The sequence below is a fragment of the Neopsephotus bourkii genome, unplaced genomic scaffold (genome assembly GCF_033783945.1).
Source record: "Neopsephotus bourkii isolate Nb327-2 ecotype Australia unplaced genomic scaffold, CSIRO-AGI_Nbou_v1 NB_168, whole genome shotgun sequence".
Lineage (NCBI taxonomy): Eukaryota > Metazoa > Chordata > Aves > Psittaciformes > Psittacidae > Neopsephotus > Neopsephotus bourkii.
In genome coordinates, this window is record NW_026900684.1 from 5,189,298 (window position 1) to 5,210,048 (window position 20,751).

Below are 20,751 nucleotides of genomic sequence, written 5' to 3' on the forward strand. Positions count from 1 at the left end.
ATGAAAACTGCTTGATCTATTTGAATTTTGTAAGAAATAAAAGAAACAAATTTAGACCTTCACAAGTCAGCATCATAAACACACCTGAAATAGTACCCACTAAAAAAAACCCAAAACAAACCCACCTCTGAAAACAAACCACACCAAATCCCAAAAGCACAACAAAAAATAAGGACAAAGCCAACACCAAAATTTCCACAGTCGCCATTTTTATCAAGATACATCACCAGGTGTTATAAATCACTTTACCTAATATTTAGTGGGAAGATAACCATATTATTTATACCTGTCACAGTTACCTCTAAGAAAAAAGCATTTGACGTGTCATATTGACAAAGCAAAGACCCAAAGAATGCATGAATGGCTTACAAGCTGCAGTATGGGCATGGCAGCACCAGGAGGTCCTAACGCTTATTGTGATGTCTAAGTCATACTCAATCATGAAGAGGAACCCCAAACTTCCCACAACTGCATCTTGAAAGCAATGGCAAGCTTTAGACCTGGTGTGACGGATTTTAAAGTTAACCCACAAGTTAACTTTAAAAATGTGTTCAGACCTTGTTTTTTCATGACTATTTTCCTCACAGTACTTTCATACAGCTGTTCCCATTGCATCAAACCTCTACATTTCATGCTAATCCTCTCAATACTCCTTTCCAGAGGCTGAGTGTGATAAGTAGTTCTTAGTGTTCCTGGTTTGTGGGTGGCACATGGAATTATACAAGAAAAACAAGAACTGGGGGAGGTGTTCAGTAGCTATCCTGACAACTTGGATGCATCTATAGGATTAACCAAGTTAAACTCAACTCCCTTTGCATTAATCTGCTCTTGAGCAGTTTGTAGTGGCAGCACCTTTTAATATTACTAGCTCATCACATTACATATTGTAATAAAAAATACAACAGGTATATCCTGTATATGCAAAGGTATTCACATGGGCCAAGAAAATGAAAAACTGAGTTGTCTTCTCTCCTTATGCTGACAGTAATTCATAGAAAACAAAACAAATATTACCAAAACATGTACAATACAAACTTAAATCCCCAAATTGCATGTTATGCTGATCACTCAAACAGCAAGTTTCCACAGCACTTCCCTCCCTCACGCTTTCCAAGAGCTCTGAGCCCTTAAATATGGGTTCGCAATCAGCACTGGAGTAGCCTGAAGCCCCCAAGCATCCATTTAGGTACGTCACGACTTATGCTGCAACTCCGGGTGCATGGCACACACACACACACACAGAACTGCTTCCGATCATCCCATCAGATCATGTAGCAGTCAACTTGCCAGAAGCAGCCTGCAATACCATATATCCACATTAGAGAAACCAGTTCTTCCTCTCCCTTTGGGATCAAGCTGCCCCAGCTGTAGGTTAAGGACAGAGAATGCTCACAACCAAAAAGATGCAGGAGGGGGAAGGAAAAATAAATAAGTAAATAAATAAAGTGTCACTGTGACGGCTTCCCACTGAGATTTGTGCAAAAAGCACTGCTGCTTGTCAGGAGGTTCAAGAAGAGGCAATGATTAACTATCTTCAAATCCCATTTGCCTATTTACCTCATGTAGGCAAATCTCATTTTGCCTACACTGCAGTTTACAGACCACCAGCACAAGGTGTTATTTATCAAATGTTAATAGTTCTGATGAGACTATTCTTAGCCCACAGTAAGCACAACGGAACTACTACTTCCTTTCTTGAGGACAGTTTCACAGGAAGACGCTTGCTATTTGTTTTCATTTTGCAAGGTCCTTCTGATACTGACTGTGTATTTCATTCAAGAGAAATAGCTGCCCCTTGCTTTCAACAAACCTATCATATTACCACATCAAGTCTACATTCCTGGCATCATGTAATTATAGACCCTGGAAAGTACGGTGCCACCACAAACAACACTGCACCCACAAACCAACATTTCCAGCATTATACATCACCTTACTCAACTTGCAGTCTACCCCTAGTCACATAAAATGGCACTGCAGTATTCAGCTTGCTTATATTATGCTTAAAGGAGCCAGAGAGAGACACCTGAATGAGATATTAAGAAATGAAGGGATAAAAGCTGCTATAAAACAAGGGTGTCCAAATACCACCCTCTCTACCATGCAGGATGCACTTGGCTAATCCTGTTACAAATCCACTCCTGATTCTGTACGATGTAGGGGAAAAGAGCATTGGCTTGTACCAATAAATCCAAGATTGGTTTTCCTTCTCTATTTCAAACTCATAAACTAGCTAACATTGGACATGGGGAAGTATCATATTCCATTTCTATGCTGAGCTAATACTAGGAATGAAATTGTTTCCTATCTATTCTGAATTGCTACAGATCTTGTAACTGAAAAGCGACATGATCCTCTGGAGTCCAAACGGGACCTCAAGGTACACCCCAGCAATACATGCAAGATGAAGAAACTAGGAGTTGTCTTGCCTACAGCTCTGTGCCACCCCAGATAGTTCTGGCCCTTATTTCACTCTGTAGAAGTGTCTGGCAGGGAAACAGACCTCATGCTGCCCAGCTTCTCCCTCCATATTTTCTGCCTGTTACTGGCTAGAGTGGAAGTGGCCTTTCTTTCATATTATCATGCTCTCCTTCACACAGGGAAGTGCTCTTTCTCATCTGCTGGCCTTTGCTGGCCACCTGCCTTGAGCTGTTTATTACTAAGCAGAGCCTTGTGACAATTCAGAAAAGCCAGGTGGGAAGCAGGAGCAAAGGGAAACACTGCAGCACCCTTCCTCATTCTGAAAGGTTCTGGCCTGTTTTCACCTCCTCCAACATCCTGATCTACCCATCAGATATCACAGGTTGGACCTAGTCAGTGAAAGCAGAACAGCAAAGGGATTTCTGCGGCTGATGTGCACCCAGTGACAAAACACATGAACTTCACACTGAAGAAACATGTATCTCTCTCCTCCTGGGCACAGACAGTTTCTTTCCATTACTTTAGTGGATTTATCTGTTGTCATACAGGAAAACTGAGACAAAATGGCTTAGGTGGCAAGCCCTCCAGAGATGGTATGAGGGGGCATTTAAAACTGTAAGCCACCAGATAACAGACAAAATGCCCCTTGCTGTCACACCACAGTATAACCTCAGGAGTAGAAACAAGATGCAGTGCTCCAACAGGCATCACAACAGGAAAGATACCCTGCTCTAATTACAGTCTCTGTTGCACTATGTTTACCATCCAAAACTAACTGGATTCTTTATTAGGGACACAGAGAGAAACATATGAACGGCAATTTAAACTTACTACCATCTTTGAAATGTTGACAGAAAGCAGAGGTCGATCAAGAAAGTCTCTATGCTCCCTACCTTAGGAAGCAGAACATTCTGTGTTTGAAGCATGGCAGCTGGATGTTTAACCCAGCAGGCAGGTAAACACCACATAGCCACTTGCTCACTCCCCAGCGCCAGTGGGGTACGGTAGACAAAAGTAAAACTCATGGGTTGAGACAAACAGATAAATAGGACAGAAAAGGAAGCGGGAGGGAACAATAATAGAATTAGAATACACAAAACAAGTGATGCACAATGCAGCTGATCACCACCCACCAACCAATACCCAGACAGCTCCCGAGCAGCAGCCCACAAGAAAACGACTTTCCCCCCAGTTTATACACTGAGCGTAACACCATGTGGAGTATCTTTTGGGTCAGCTGTCTCAGCTATGCCCCCTCACAAATTTTTGTGCACCCCCAGCCTCCTCGCTGATGGGATGGTATGAGAAACTGAAAAGGCCTGGACACTGTGTAAGCACTGCTTAGCAACAACTAACATATCAACGTATCAGTGTTATCAACATTATTCTCATCCTAAATCCAAAACAGCACAACAGCACTATACCAGCTAGTAGGAATAAAATTACCCCAGCTGAAACAAGGACAAAAATATGGACATTAATTTAAGACTTTCCATGAAACTCAATATTCCAAGCTAGAAGTGACATACTTAGTAGTTCTCGGTCTATAGCTTAAAATGTCAGGAGGTTGTTTCATAGCATCAGGTAATTTAGTACAAAACTCAAATTATTCTTAAAAATCACAAATTCCTTAAAGAGGAAACAGCATCACAGTCTTCAGCTGTGCATCCAGGCTTATTACATGCACGCTATGACCACCCAGCAGTACTAAATCAATCTGCAGCATACGAGCACAATGTCACATTTCTGCTGACTTTGCATAGTACATACATGGCATTTAAGCCTCCTCTTTATGCAATTTCCATAAAGCTTCCTGGACTTTTTGAGCAAGTTAGCATAAACAGCATGCAGTGCATGTAAACCAGTCAATGGGTATAGCTTCAACCTATACAAAATGTGCAGCTGCAGCTGTGGGGTTTTTAACCTATGATGCCATTGATTCTTAATAGGATTTTTTTTCATTACCATACTAACGCAGCCTACCTTATCCAGCACTAAGGTACATTTACCATTCCAAAGTGAAAAAGATAACTGGAATATAGCCAAGAGAATTTATTTTAGCTCTATATACTGGAAATAACAATCCAACAATGACCTACATGAAATGGTCATAATTCGAAACCTCATCAAGAATCAGCCTTAATATTAATAATTCTGCAATTGTAGATCCTGCTTCAAGCAGGAAAACATTTTCACTTAAAAAAACCAAAACAATAACACTCCACCAAACATCCTCCTAACTGTTCAAATCAAACCTTTCCCAAAAGCAGGGCCTTTACTACGATGAAGGGCAAGTGCAAGTATGTTTAAAAATCAGGGGCACACATAGGAGGTTTACCTGACCAAGAGATTCCTACCACATTCCAGAGCTGAAAGAAAGTAATTATCTGGAATCCAATGCAAGATATAATGAAATATCCATACACCTGATTTTTTTCTTTGCTTGGATGTAACCACCCTTTGATTTCTTTTTTGTCTTTGTTTCCTACACATTAGCTTACATAAAGCTAGTATCTCCCAGAAATACATTAACCCTATCTTCTGCTCCAGAACAGAAATAAGTGTGAATGGCAATACACAGACTGGTCACTGACAGAAAACAGTTTATCTTTTTTCTCTGAAAGTGTGTTAAAAATATGCGTATCTAACTGCAGGCAGAACAACTTCATAACGTAAGATGTATAGTCTAAATCTGAATGAGCAGAGCGTGTTTCAATTAGGATAACTAAAATGCAGGTAAGTGTAGACATATGCCCAAATTCCATGCACGATTACACAAACTGTTCATTCAGATGTGGGAATTGCACAGGCTAAGAATTCCCATTTGCAACTAGAATTTGAGCACAACTCTAGTATTTAGTGGACAGCTGACCTTTTTAAGCAGACAAAGAGAGCCTTGCCAAAAAGGAAATTCATGTAATTAGCAAGATAAGCTGAACAGAGAAAGAAAATCCATCCAACATTTTTTTCCAGTAGAAAAATCTTGTTACTGCAGGACAGACCACTTACAGAAACCATAAGGCTTTGCCTCCTGGGGCTAGAAGAAGTAGGAAACTGAACTGAATTAACCTTGGTGCTATTTTGGGAAAGGTGCAAATAGCTACCTTCTTGTCTGTTGACTGCTCTGACAGCGCTTCTCCTTTCCCTTGCAGGTTCACACTACTTGCAGGAACTGCTCACACACAGCCCACCTCCTACTGTGAGCAAAGGATTCAAGGATGAAATGGAAACAGAGGTGAATCTGAACTCTGAGAAAAAGGAAGAAAAACGTTTCCTTCCAGACGTCTTACAGGTGCCCTGAAGCCTTCTTGATATCTAAAACTGGTAATAAGCTTGAACTGTTTTCTTTATCAGTTGCCTACAGAAGCATTACACTTTTCATTACTTTGACACAATACATCTGAAAGCACAGTAACAAGCAGAAAATGCCAATGCAATGCAGTCTTGCTTTTACCTGGCGTTGGCTCCTTTAAGGTCACAGAAGTGTGAGAGTAAAGCTTTCACTACATCATTGCAGACAACTTTAACTACATCAATGTGACTCAGCCTCTGTCGCAGCTGCTTGGCAATCTCCCAGAAGTCTTCAGATAGCAGCTGGTACAGCTGCCCTTCATCTCTGCTGAGTTGCCCATACCAGGACAGGATGTAATCTCTATAGCTGTAGTCAAACACTGAAAGGAAAACAAAACAATAAATAGCAAAAACTGCAAAATGGGAAGGCACAAGAAGACAGGAAAAACATATTCTTCCACATTTCCCCTCAAAGCTTAGAAGGTTTCGTATCGTCTTCTTTGAGTTTTAAATTCTTGCCACAGAAAGTAAGGTTGGCAAAGTTACAGAAACATGCACCTAACAGGTTACTGAAGGTCACTTTGCAAAGCAAAGCCTGTAAGTGGATTTGCTCAGTCAGGTTACTTGCTACAGACAAACCTCAAACTAATACCTGTCTCTCAGAAGTGGATTTGGTTATATGAATTATCATATAACATGTGTATAGGATGTTGCAGACCGAAACCAGTCTTCTTTACATATGAATTCAACAGTCCTCACTCCATAGTTAGAAGGTGAGGTGGAAAGATTTTTAGATTTCAAAAGACATACACAGTACAGAACAACACTGAAGAAAGTACATTATAGGATCAGAATAGCTAGAGATAAGAGAGAACAAGTAGATTAGCAAGACAGCATGAACTTCAAAAATTACAAGGTATTCCAAACCATATCTACAAGCAACAACCAAGGTTACTGTAATTGCAAGTCCCATGGCAACACCATCTTCTACCATTCTGACTTTTCTTTTTGACAGCTTTTGTGTGACAACAGTTTTACTTGGATACCAGTCCCTGGATGTCTTGGAGGAAGTAGGACGTGTTCAGTGAGCACGTATGAGCCATGTTTAGCAGTTACAAGAAGACAGGAAAAAAACAAGGAGCAAGTCTGCATCTACCAAAGGGTAACTGAATAAGAAGGGGGGGAAATAAGTCATATGCCTGATAATCTGAACAGCTTCTTTACCAAACACCCTAATTTCAAACTTTTAATATCAAAAATACACCTAATTTGTCAGTGTAAGCCTAAGGTGTAAAGTAATCACGTGACTCCACTACTTTTTACTTTCCACTTCAATACAAGTTGTTTGCTTGGCAGTTTAATAAACTATAAAATGCTCCTTGACACTGTGACAGTGAACTAATAACAACCTAACAGCAGAGAAACTTAAGTTAAATATTTCTGCCCGTCTGAAATATCGCCAGACCTTATCCAACAGCATCCTGTTAAAAACATTTCAAAAGAAAAGGCTAAAATTGATAAAAGTTTCTAGCAAATACTTCATAAATCAACTCCCTCAGGTTTATAAAGAAACTGAGTTGCTCCACTGAATGGGCTGAAATATATAGTTAAGATCCTTTGGCTAAGTGATTTCAAGGTTTTTTAATTAATTATTCAGAGAAACATTTCCATAAATAAACAAAAGTTTTGATTCTTTTTTCTAATCCAAGAGGAAAAAATATGTGCAGAACCATACTGCAGGCTGGGAACTTCCCATGTTGAAACACATCTGATTTCATTACTTTTCTAAGACAGAAGAAATAGCATTTCATTGAAAACTCTCACTCACAAATACTACAAAGTTATAAAAGCAGTTCCAAAAGGTAATGGTCTTCTGATAAGCAAGCTGAGGAATAACCCCTCAATACATCAAAGGACAACTGGGACCAGCATGTTAAAAACCGAAGTTCATTACTTATCTCAAGTCTCCTATCACAATACACATTTTAGACAGTTTTCCACATCTGTCCCCATGTTCTTCTGCAACCACCTTTTTGTTATACCTTGGTTACTCTCTTCTGTTGCATTACCTGAATTGCTGCAGAAAGCCAATCACAGCATAGACTCTTCCTTTTCCTCTGCTCTGTAAGAAACCCATAATTTCTCAAGCTTATTCAAAACAAATTGCATTGCAGTATTTGTTATCATCATCACTGGCAGACAGTGACTTTTTTCAGATTTTCTCATAGACACACTATCCCTTGCAAAGGTGCAAAGTAGCAGAGTTCTTCAGCATCTTTTGCCTAATAAGACAAATCATGGTAGAGTTGTGGCTCTTACAGGCATCTATCAGACAGAACTCTACAAAACAAGAGTACTAGAGTGAAACGTGTACCTCAGTCCCTTAGACTATACTCCCTTTCAGAGCATGTATCTTTTCACACTGACCCTTAATTTAACTGTAATTTTAAGCAGATCCTCTAAGAATTGAGCTCAGTTCCTAGCTCCCTCCATCATCAACCATCATATTCAGTGCTAAGTCTCTGTGTTCTGGTAAAGCACAACATTCAAGTATAAGCTAATGCCACTTAGTAAAATATTGTGAGACTACAACTTCTGAAACTTTACTGTACTCCCATTTGAAATACCTGAAGCAAGATTTATTACGTTGGGAAGATTCCTGCTCAGACACAGCAAGGTGATTGCATGGTGGTTCATCTAGATCTATCAACATGAAAGAACCACAAAATCTAGTGACAATATCAAACTAAGTATAAAAGATAACCAACCATTACCAAAACTTAAGCCATTCAAGTACAAAATACTTCATTTGTGTTTCTGCCAGTTACAATCTTTCAAGACCTTAAATGAGCATCTCCACCTTAAACCATATTTTCCTGCACCTACCTTCTTTAGTTCTCTTCGAAGTTTTCTATAGTTTCCTTGTTGCTTCTGAGCCTTGTTGCCCTTCCCGCACCACAACAGTCTAACCATGCTGTTCTGTATATAATTTGGGGTACTACAGACCCCAGCATTTATGCCCAAATGAGCAACGAGACAGCTTCTAGACTTAAACAAAGAAAACCAAAACAAAATCCAAGAAGGATATCAGCCACAGATACTAACAGCAGTCTGTGCTGGGGTAAGAATCGCCTCATCCCTATGCGTCATCCTAGCCATGATGTGCTGTTGCTGCTTTAGTTTCATTCCTATTGATGCAGCTGATGCCTCTTTCTGCACTCTAAAGAAATGTAGAAAACAAATGTAAGACTTTTATAGAGCACAGCTTGCTTCCTTCAGAAGAATCTTCTCATGCATCTCCTCTCATTATTTTTATACTACATGTTCTCTAAAACATTGAAAACAACTGCGCAGATGACAAAAAAGGAATAAAAAGAAAGGAATAAAAAAAAAAAAAGGAGCACACTTTCAGAGCAGTACCTTACTACCACTAACTCACCCAAAAGAGAAGAATTTTGTTTCAGTTTGATTGAATCAGATGCAGTGTCAGCAAAGAATCCGCTAGGTTTTCTAAATTGGTTCCGAAGATCCAAGCCCCCAGTTGTTTAAAATCTGAATGAAAGTCATTCCCACGTGAACATGAAGTTCAGCCTCTTCAACTACTCTTTCTAAAAACTGTAGACTAAAAGAGTGTTAGGAGTAGAGAGACAGAAGAAGACACCCCTTACATCCTTCCTTCATTCCTAACCCCATGCAGGTCTACAATAACAGCTATCTCCTCTTCTACTTTCATTCATCCCAAGGTTCAGCAGCACAAGAGCCAAGCAGTCAGACTGGCTTAAAATCTGCAATCTGCAGAGCTTCATGTTAGTTTTCACACTGGGAGGATTCATCCCCCAGCTTTACAGAAAACAGTATAGAAATCTGAATAAAAAGGACTTTTTCTCAAAGCACCATTAAAAGCCAGACCAAAAATATTCTTCCTATGCACAGACTTCCAAGTTTCAAACAAGAAACAAATCTCCTTTCCCGAAAGCACGGGAGAGACTGGAACAATTACATGAAGTTATGGTCAGATCCAAAACTCTCCTGTGACTGTTATGAACAACAGAGGAGGAGGTATAGATATAATACTGGCTTGAGTTATTTCACAATAGCAAGCATCGAAATCTGTAAAAAACAGATGCAACATTAATATGAACTGGTTTAAGATCCTGCATCAGGAATAGTTCCACACTGTTCAGTTTATTTTTATTAAATATTTTTTGACATTTGCTTCTTAGTAATTATAATGAATGTGCAGAAAAAAAAGATGGAAATTTCCAAGGATATAAACAACAGAGAGAAATGTGTTACAAAGGTCTAGGAAACGTATTTAAAAAAATAAATAAAAAATCTGTCAGAATAGTTTTGCCCATGTACCCTTTGCCAAAAACCCTCAGCTCCAAGAGTTTGAATCCCAGTAGCAGAGAGAACATGAATTCAGATTAAGTCTTGCTCATATTTTGGACCCTAACAACTAACTTCTTGAGAGCCGTGGCAAAAAAAAAAAATATACGTACAGCTTTTCAAATAGGGAGCTGCAGAAGCTACTGCAATTTTTTTTCCCCTAAATGTCAATGTGTGGATCGTCAGTTGGGAAATCAGATTGGGAAAAACCTCCTTCTGTGCACTACTGCCTAACAGTCTTTTTAAGGGGCCAACAAGAACACAGACATGCAAGATTCAATCCATGGATACAATCTAATTAAACTCCCAAAATACTTCCAGTAAGGTCACCTCAACACAGGGTTGAAGGAAGATAAGCCACTGTGAAAGAAGAGATGACACTCTGGCATGAAATACTTTAATAGCCAAGAAACAAGGGATATGAACGAATTGTTTTCACAGCAGAAGTATTTCACCAGTGGAGTTCTGCTGGGAGTTGTGCTAAGGCCTGTGCTGTTTACTTACACATAAATGATCCAGTAAAGCAGGTAAGTAATATGGAAACCAAGTTTCTTGGCACTACTAAAGCAGTGGAAACAAAGACTGGCTGTAAAGAACAACAGACCACAGGACACGTGGCAATAAGAACAAAAGATGAAATTCAGTTCCTGGGGGCCTGGCTGCACACATGGAGGGCATGTTTACTGACAGCTACAGCCCTCAGCCCACACAGCAGCAGCACAAGGCTGACTGACCAGAGGCTCTCTTCAGAGACATGTTCCTAAACTACCGTATGGTATGGGCTGAAAACATGAAGTTACCAGATAAGCAACAGGAAGTGTTAAAAGGCTAATAGTATTTATGAAGCGGATTGTCTTTTCTTTGTGTAAAATGAATGAAGGGCAAGTAAGAATCAAATCAACCTATCAAGAGAAAGCATGAGATGTACTGAAAAAACACATTTCAGTGTTAGTCACTCAAGTACTACTGCCTAAAAAAGGGACTCAAGCGTTTACAACTAAAAGGCCTTCCCTTTCTGCCATGCTAAATAATGAAAATCTCATAACATTACACTTGTTCTGATTTTGCGCATAGATTTCATAAAACACACCACACACTAGCAGGGTTAATTCACAGCTTTCCCTGTATCTACAGCTTATGTATATGCTTTAATTAAGAATGAAGCACCACACTCTGTTGTCACTGTGAGATAAGAAGGAAGTTTAGAACTGAGCTGTAAACCAACATAAACTGAAGTTCCTTCTTAGCAACACTTAGTGATCAACATCGTAGAAGAACAGTTCCCAACAACTTTGTTACCTTGGCTTTGGCAAGATGAGAAGGTATCCCCAGGCACAGCATCTACTCTCAGCCAATGTCCATCACAGGAAAACTAATCTAAGCACCACAATATTCTTAAGTGTATTTCAATAAGACCAATGGTTGAAATGGAAAAATGCATGACTTGTTCAGTTAAAACTAAGGTTGATCACTGATACCTATCCTTCCAACTACATTAACAGGCTATAATGAAAACATCAGGAAAAAGGCAGTAAAGCAAGTGACAGTTTGTCAAGCGAGACACCTCACATAACCTCAGAAGAGACACTCTAAATCCAGAGAGAAAAGTCCACACAGACTGGCTGTAACACCAGCAAAAGCATGCATGACTAGCAATCAACAGTCTATTCTTGAGGGGTGCAAGATAGTCACCAATTAATAGTAAACCTTAGGCAAACTTAATTACATAGACGATGAAAAACAGGTAAAGAAGTCAGAATTAACCAAATGGCTGTCTCTTTATAACCAGCAACAGCATTTCCAAAATTAGCTGATGCTGGCTCCTCCCAAAATGTTATACTTACATCTCTAAGGCAATGTACAGAGAAGTAAAACCTGAACAAAAAAACACTGCAAAACCTCATCAATTATGATAATCTGATAGCACCTACTCAAAACCTCAAGTGGTGGTAGGAATCTGAATTGGTCCCCCAAGATTAAAACCTCAGAACATCTGAAAGTCTCCTAACTAAATGAATTAGGCTTTTTAAGGCATTTTGTTGAACAGCATGTTACATATATACAGCAAGAAGTTGCCAAAAATTCCTGGGATTTACAAACACTTTAATCTTCATCAGTGTAAAACTAGAAACAGAAACACACACAGTAGTTTTTATATCATTATTAATAATGTTTTATGTAACCACAAACTTGTTAAAAGTTAAAAAAAAAAAAGCATTCAGACTATCAAGACAATTACAAGTTTCAGAACCATAACAGGGCAAGGAATGTGCCCTGTCTATTCACAGACAGACTGATCACATTAATAAGCTATAGTAAAATGTTTCTTTTGGAATTCACAGCATCTGAAATTCAGGATGACTCAGATACCTTCCAAAATCAAAATGCTTCTTTAAGTCTACACATGGTGGAGTGAAAAGTACAGTCTCATCCCTGTCAAACTGCACTTTTTTCCTTTTTTTTTCCTTTTTTTTTTTTTCCCCACAACCGGAGAAGTTGGCTTCATCATGTAGGCCTGGAAGAAATACAACGAAATCTGACAAGTTTGCTCTCCAAAATTCAGAGTGAGAATGGAGGGTAAAAGCTACTCTGAAAATAAGTAACAGAAAGGTAAGTAAAACAACAGAAGGTCCCCAACTCCAACAAAATAAATCACTTAAATACTGGTAACCTTCTTTCAGCATTACTGAGTGAGGATGGACTTATGCATCCAACCTAACGATCTGCGGAATGATACTTCAGATGAAGACAGCTCCTGTATTTTTTACAGGCACATGAGTTGCTCCTATGTGCAAGTAAGGAGGGATGTGTAACAACTGTCTTTCCCCTAGTATACCACAATACCTGTTGTCTGTCTCCAAATAACCCCACTACCTCTGATTCTGTGCTGATTATGTCAAGGCTTCATTCCAGACTCCAAGGATGATTATCCAAATGTGAGAGAATAAAGCAAAAGTGAGAGAATACAGTAGATAACTTGTCTGGGCTTGTTTCATACATGTAATGTTTAGACTTTACTATCCTTTTCACATCATAAGGATTCCTATAGTCTGACTGATTCCAGACAAAAATGCTGCCTAAAACCAAGTTATGGTACGTTATAATAGTTCACCTTCACAGAAACATGACATAGTAGGTATTCTAACGTTGTATTTTAGCTACATATCCTGCTAACAGCTACTCATAAAAATAACTTTAAAAATTACCTAGCACTTTTCATAATACAACCAACCTGTTTAAAGCAATGATAATTTTAAAATATACTCTCCATATTGAGGGGGGAAGGGAAAGAAAAAAACCACCCCAAACAAACAGTGCTGCAAAGAAATCTTAACAAAAAAATATTCAAAATTAGGTATAATATTTACAGAAGGCTGGACTGGCATTACATTTTATATATATATACTTTAAAAGCTACAGTACACAACCCTTCTTATGAGCTTTCTTTTTTTAATATACTAGCTAGGTTTCCACCCCCAGCAACATCTTTATGTTCCAACATCGCATAAGCTTTGAATCAAAGATTTTTACTTGTTACTTCAAACTCTGACACCATCCCAGGTTCTACACTATTTGCATTATCAGGAGTCAGTTGAAAACAAAAAGTGTGCAGAAGCAGTTGTTATTCTTTATTTTTAAAACTGTAAATAAAACATTTTAAATACGTATGATCATATTTCACATTTTACAACCCAAAGTCCAGTGACTGTACTGGTGATCCACAGATTTCATAGACTGTATTAGCCAGAAATACAAATGTTGATTTTTAGATCCAGTTTTCACAGTAAGAATTAAACTGACTGAGAAGACTGTGTGTAAGAGTCTATAGGATTTATCAGTTCAGGAAAATCCAACCAAGAACCTTTTGTTTTGTGCATAAGTATTATGAACTCTATTTTAATATATTTCTGGAAGAAACAAGCAAACAAAACAGCCACTAGAATTTCAAGGTATCTGCTAAATTACAAAAACAATACCACATTACCTACTACAGTGGGCCTCTTCGGAAGACCAAAACCATGTACTTTTATATCAAGGAAGAAATCAGGGTCATATTCTAAAATCCTGGAATATTGTGCAGTCATGGTTTGTTAAGAGGACAGGAGAGACTCAGAGTCTAATGCTCTTCTGTTCGAGTTAAGACTCACCTTCTTTCAGTGCTTTATCCATGTTGTGAGAAATGATCACTCTCCTTAATTGGACTGAATCATGGGAGGTTCCAGAACAATTACTCTGAAATTTGAAGAGAATATTCATAAGAGGAAGGAATAAACCAAAAGATAGAAGGAATAAAAATACAAATATTGTAACCCCATACAGATAAAACAGATGAGTGTCAGTTGTCTGTAAGGTTATTATATATTGTTCATTAAGCACATATTTGCACCCATTGTTGCATATCGTACCTTGTACAACTTGCCAAATTATCTTAAGGTTGGGAGTTTTTGGCAGAAGGGAGCTGTATTCATCTGCAATTGAATGCACTAGGAACAGGTCATGCATTTAATAAAACAACTGAAACTACCCTAAAATCCAAATAAAGCTGTTCAGACTCACATCTAACACACAGCATTACCATGAATACTTGCCAGGCCTTGAGTGCCCTCCTTCCACGCACAGTTAATTTGTCCCAGTTTTTGCGTGAGTGCAGCAATACTCCCTCGACTTCTTCCAGTCACTACTCTTAAGACCATATAGTTGTGGTCTTGCAACTGTCTTCTTCCACCCTCAGCATTACTATAAATTGCAAGAGCAGCAAGATTTCAGCATGTCTGCCTCTATTTGCAGCCCCTCTCACTATCAACACTACAGTTAAGGAGTAAGAACAGAGTGTTAATCTGATTAGTGAGCCACTACAGATTTTCATTACTCCCTCTTACCTGAACACAGTGCTGGTAAAAGCATAAACCATACCCACCTGAACAGCTGCAGAAGTTACTTTTGCTGTTTGGAAAAACATCTAACAACATTTGCTCTGATACATCACCTCTGCTAATGTTGTTGTGCTGCCTCCATGCAAAGCTGTGTTAATGCTAATCATACAATTACTTAAGGATTTTTCTGCATTATTTGCAGCAGGAAATTGGATGATTCATAACCTCTCCAATTTAAAAAGAGACAGATTTACAGAGGCATTAAATATCCCAAATACATTTGGGGAGGGCGAAGGGATTCAGAAAACCCTATTAAGCAATGCCACTTGGGCCTTTCTGTGAAAAAAGTGAACAAGGTCACAAATCTGACAAACTTGAGCTCAATGTACTCCATTTTCTTTAATACTCATGTTAGCTTGGGTATCCTACAAGTCTAATCCTTCTGCTAAACTGAGTCATGCCTGCATAGTCAGTAACCTCAAGCTCCTAACTGTGGCATCAACAGATCTCATTTGTACTTAGTTTGTGGCAATGGGGTTTTTTGTACAGACTGAAGCATCAGTAAGCTCTCTGGTAAAGCATTAGCCAAATCACTCCTTTCAAAACTGGTTTAAACACAAGCTGAGATAAGAAAATGACAAATGTTGAACTCTTATTGTTTCCCCCTACTTGCCTCAGTTCCACACTTTTTTACAGCAGAAGGAATTAAAACATTTAAAAGAAAAAAGGCCTTCGGAGGGGATTCATGAGTGCAAGTAGCTTGCTCCACATCACCACACCATATTCCAATCTACACAACGCCAAAAATCCTTTTATGTTTCAATTTTGAAGACTCAATGTTAAGAAGGCAGACTATTACTGCCTCAGTCAAATGCTGCCTCTTAAATAGGAAGATATAAAACTTGTGGTTCAGCTTGCAAGAATATACTTCATTGAAAGTGTCCTCTAAGGTTGGTATCTTTTGACTTCTAAAAGGCACCAGTTTTCATTTAAAAAAATAAGATAAAATAATAACATTCATATTATACAACTGATCAAAAAGAACTGAAAAGGTAAGAAGTGAATACCACCACTAGCAATTGTGATTTTGCTACTGCACAAATGTTATTACTCAAGGGCAAAGGAATTTTTTCCATACTCATACAGGTATTACAGACACCACCATGAACAGCCTGTGAGAAAAGCACAAAACTTTGTTTAAGGTTTCAACTTTGTTTAAAAACAAATTTTCAAGAACAGATGAGAATCTAACATTTGAATAAATAATGTTTAAATATATTGAGTGATGTTGTTTGGGTTAGTTCAGGCTAAGAACAAAAACAGTTTGGGGAGACCGAGAGCATACACAGAAGAGGGAGCCAGACTCTTCTTGCACATACACAGGAAAACAGGCCAGGTTACAATAAGGGTAATTCCGATCACTTACAGAGCCAATCTATTTTAATTATGAGGCTGGTCAAATACCAGAATGGGAGAAGCTGTGGAGCCTCCATCCTTGGAGATATTCAAAACTCCTGTTAAGAGGAGAAAGCCCTGAGCAACCTACCTAGCTGGAGCCACCCTGAGCTGGGTGGAGTAGGTGACCTCCAGACATTCCTTCCAACCTGAACTATTCTGTGATTCTTGATCATCCTTCAAGAACTGAGAGTTTAATTTAGTGACTAATAATGGATCAGATATTAAGTTGCCTTTTCTAAAAGCGCTGATCAACTCCTTTTTTCTTTCAATCTTTCAAACTTGCATTTAGCAGAACCGAGCCTTAAACCTTCATAGCTTAGATTTGCTTTTAAAAAATTCTGTTTCTGTGACAACAATAATGATGAATTCACTAAATAAGGAGGCACCCCTCAGTTAGATGACATATGGCAACAAACACCTGAAACCCAACAGCTCCAACCCAGTAACACAGGCTTACCAGCACCTGCAGTAACAGTTCAAACTCAGATGTAACAGCTGAGACACTGAAAAATCCAGCAGATTTTGCTGGAAGGTTTTCTTCCCACCCCTGCCTCAAGTCAGATGGAGGGCGTATACAGAGAACAGGTTCAGCTAGAAAGCCTAGACTGGAATGTTCTCACACTTTGATTCATGTGGCTTATCTAAAGCAAAACAGTGCTACATTTCATGAAACAGTTGGCATAACCCTGACTGAGCCCAAAGATGTTTGTAAATGGATTTTACACAGTCAAAGCTTCAGCTTAGATGCTGTTTTATACCAATTAAAACCTGGTATGTTCCCATTAGCCCTGACTTGCACTACCACAGCCCAAAAAAAAAAAAAAAAAGAAACAGACCAAAACAAACTCACCCCAAAACACAAAAATCACGGGCTCTACTCTGTAGATTTCATTGTTAAAGAACAGCAGAAATCACACCGAAACTTAAACCTAAATAAGATAAAATGACTTGAAGGGGTAAGGGTGGAGCACATTTGGAAAGCGCATGTGAAGAATGAGGTTGCTAACAAACAGGGAGGCTTGTTTCCTGGAACAGTTCAAGTTTTCTCTAATTTTTACTTTGTTTACAGGCTGAAAAAAAAGGATGCGTGTATTTCCTGGAGACTTCTCAATAATACTCATTATTTGATACTTTTGAGAATGGTCTAAAACAGAAAACAACGGTCTGAAAGGCGCGGGAGAAAAAAAAACCCAAAACAATGCTGGCATTAAGCCCGAAATTTTCTCTTGGGTTCAATCTCCTACAGATGCAAAAATTAACATCATTTATTGGTTTAAACAATTTAAAATCAGTTCTGAAGAAAATGCTAAAGAATAAAGAATTAAGAATAAGTTGTTTCAACAACTACATTGAATAAATGGCAAAGCACAGAGAAAACAGGAGCATCTTCCACTGTTAAGAAATCCATCTGCAATACTCAAGTCATCAAATGCAAATCCTCAAATCTAACAGCAGAAAGCTAGGCACCTGCTACAGGCACACCACATGCAGACTTACTCTGCCATGGGAGTAAAGCCAGAAGCAGAGAAAAATTAACAATTATTTCTATTATATTAACTCAATTACAACAAAACTAGAACAGAGCTCAGGACAGTAAAAGTGGGCATTGTGGATGAGATACTCAGTTTAATCACTGACCTACAAGGCAAAGACTACATCTAATTCAGCATGTAAGAACTATCCAGTTACCCCAGCTACTTGCTACACACTAATGCCCTGTTAACTTGATTCTTTTCTTTGTAAATCACACATTAACATCAGACTGGACTTCGATGATAGAGAGTCACAGTTTCAAATAACACTTCACTGAACTCTCCATAAATTCATCTTTAACCCATCTAAATAGATGTTTTCTTACAGTATTAAACTTTACTCCAATTTCTGATGCAAAAATAAATTATCTAATCACAAGAATTATTATTTTAAATTAATACCTATAGTTCTATTTAAGATTACAAAGCAAGTACATGTCACTTAAGCATTAATCTACATATATTAAGTGATACCATAGCTACCAATTTAAAAATCAACATACTTAAAGCATGTTAATCCTATTATGTTAAGTATCATTATCTCAATAACTATTTTAGAATATCAGTGGATCTTATTTCCACTACTATAGTAGCTCCTGGAATATGTAAACCATGTTTATTATACTGGGACCTTTACCTTATACGTACCACATGCAAAACTGATAAAACTGCAGCAGTACAAAAACTATAATGAAGGCAGAACTTCCTTGACTTGAGCTTTCATATAATACCAGCTAGACAAGAATATGAAAATGAAACTTTTCTCAGGTAATACTTTCATCCCCTTCAGTACAGCTAAGAAATAACTGGTTAGTTAGCATTCAGATTTATGTTCAGCAAAAAATACAGCATTATTCCCTGGTAGGAACCTTAATGTCACCAAAATAAAAGTCTACATAAATTCTCAGTGTACATGGACAGCTCCAGTTTACTGAACATTTCCACACTCTTGTCCTCTGTTAAAACAGACAAGAAGAACCCATGGCCTATACTTCAAAGCCAGAAGAGCTATGTGCTATGAAAACTGAATTGCTCACAAGCCAGAAAAGCCTGCACAGACTCATGCCTCAGCCGCAGAGTCTTAGCCTGACAATCAATGAGGAACTCTTGCATTGTCTATTGCTATACCCTCCCTGCCTCATGACTTTTCACTGTATAAAGGTAGGATGTTCTGTCTTTTTATCAGAGAATCACAGAATATGCAGAATGAATTGTCATCATTGATTTTATTAACATTAACTTGATCTATTTCACTGTGCATGTTTAATACAGCGATTGGTCATTTAAACCTCCCATGACAAAAGCCTGTTCTCCTTTCAACAACACAATTTCTCTGGGGGGTTGAGGATTATTTGAGGGGTTTGGGTGTTTTGCTTTGTGCTTTTTAAGTCACTTTACAAAGTGGCAGCTTGGTAAAGGATATGGTATTCTATATAATTGACTCTTCTTTGGGTAAACTTTGCTGCCCTCCATTATAGAGCACAAGGAACCAAAACGTGGAATAAGAAGGAACTTGATCAAATTTTGGTTTTACAATCTTTGATACACGTGCACCATATTTTCAATCCCAAGGTGTATCTTGAATGCAAGATGCTTTCACTCTTGACCTTACTCCTTTAGGACTCCCCCGCCAGAGACCTGACAGCAAGACCCCAATAAGCCTCCCACCAGTCTCTCTTATTGACTCAGAATGGCTCAGTTATCAGAAGAAATGAACTAGCTCCCTAGTTACACTGTCAGTCATAAAACACTTTTCAAGTGTGAAGTAGTCCCTACAAATGTAAAAGAAGCCTGATTCATATAGCAACACATGAAATGCCAATCTAACCCAATGTTGAGAAAATTAAATGTCAAGCACAATACAATGCAGAGCTGAAGACCACACAGGATACAATGAAAGGAAAATAGGGTTGCATGACAAGACAAGAGATCTCTAAATATACATGATGGAAAAAATGCTGTGTGGAAAACTAAGTCTGCTCATTGCTAAGGAGTTATGGGATAAATAAGTGAGACACAGAATCTGAAGAATGTTTCAACATTTAATTTCCCGAGATCAGTGGTCTCTAGTGAGAATGAAGTTACCACTTCAAAGTTATGCCTGCAGGTAATCAGTGCATGCAGTCCTGACAAAACTTCAATTCTAAAAAAGCTTTGAAATCCATAAGGATAACAGATATTCCACACATCCCTAAAAACAAACTGTAGCAGATGTATCTAAACTACAGGCCCCCAAGTGTAACAGGCCCCCACTGAGCCATAACAATGTTTGCAATTCATGCAACATTCTCTTCAAACTTTAAAATATTCCTGAAATTGGGAGGCAATGCTACGATACCTTTTCGTTATTTTAATTTCAAGACTTCCTTAGTAGTAAACTCACCTACATCATCAAAAGCTGATTGTTAGCCTGCCTAAGTAAGAGCACTAAGAACAAAAGTATTAGACACTTGGATCTGTTAAAACACAAAACCAAAAAAAATCCTTGAAGCATATCCTCTACTTTCAATCCAGAAACAAGTGATAAATTAAAAGAATGGCAGTAGACAGAATATTTGGTTGCAAGCCCAAGAGGATCTAAAACAAGCATGACAGAAGAGCAGCAAGCAGAGACTGGCAGAAGTAACAGCAAAAACCCTGCAAAACTGGAGCTCTCCATATTCCCTAATGGACCAGGGAATGAGACAAACTGTAGAACACCTTGCCTTTAGGTTGACTAAAACCCCATACTTTTGAAGACTTACTAAGGTGTAAAGACTGAAAGGAGTTGGAAAGTTTCTCCTCTC

At 38.4% G+C, this 20,751-nt stretch overlaps 1 protein-coding gene across 2 annotated transcripts in view; it reads right to left on the reverse strand.

Moving 5' to 3' along the window:
- SNX25 (sorting nexin 25) overlaps nt 1-20,751 on the reverse strand; it is a 77,466-nt gene that overhangs the window by 51,173 nt on the left and 5,542 nt on the right. Inside the window, exons 2-3 of one of the 2 annotated variants that reach the window (XM_061371703.1) lie at nt 14,250-14,334; nt 5,876-6,092 (exon numbers count right to left, since the gene is read on the reverse strand). In XM_061371703.1, the coding sequence (XP_061227687.1) occupies nt 5,876-6,092; nt 14,250-14,271 (239 nt within the window). In that variant the 5' untranslated portion in view covers nt 14,272-14,334. Of the gene's footprint in view, nt 1-5,293; nt 5,353-5,875; nt 6,093-14,249; nt 14,335-20,751 lie in introns of those variants that run through there. The other variant, XM_061371710.1, reaches the window with a different exon arrangement.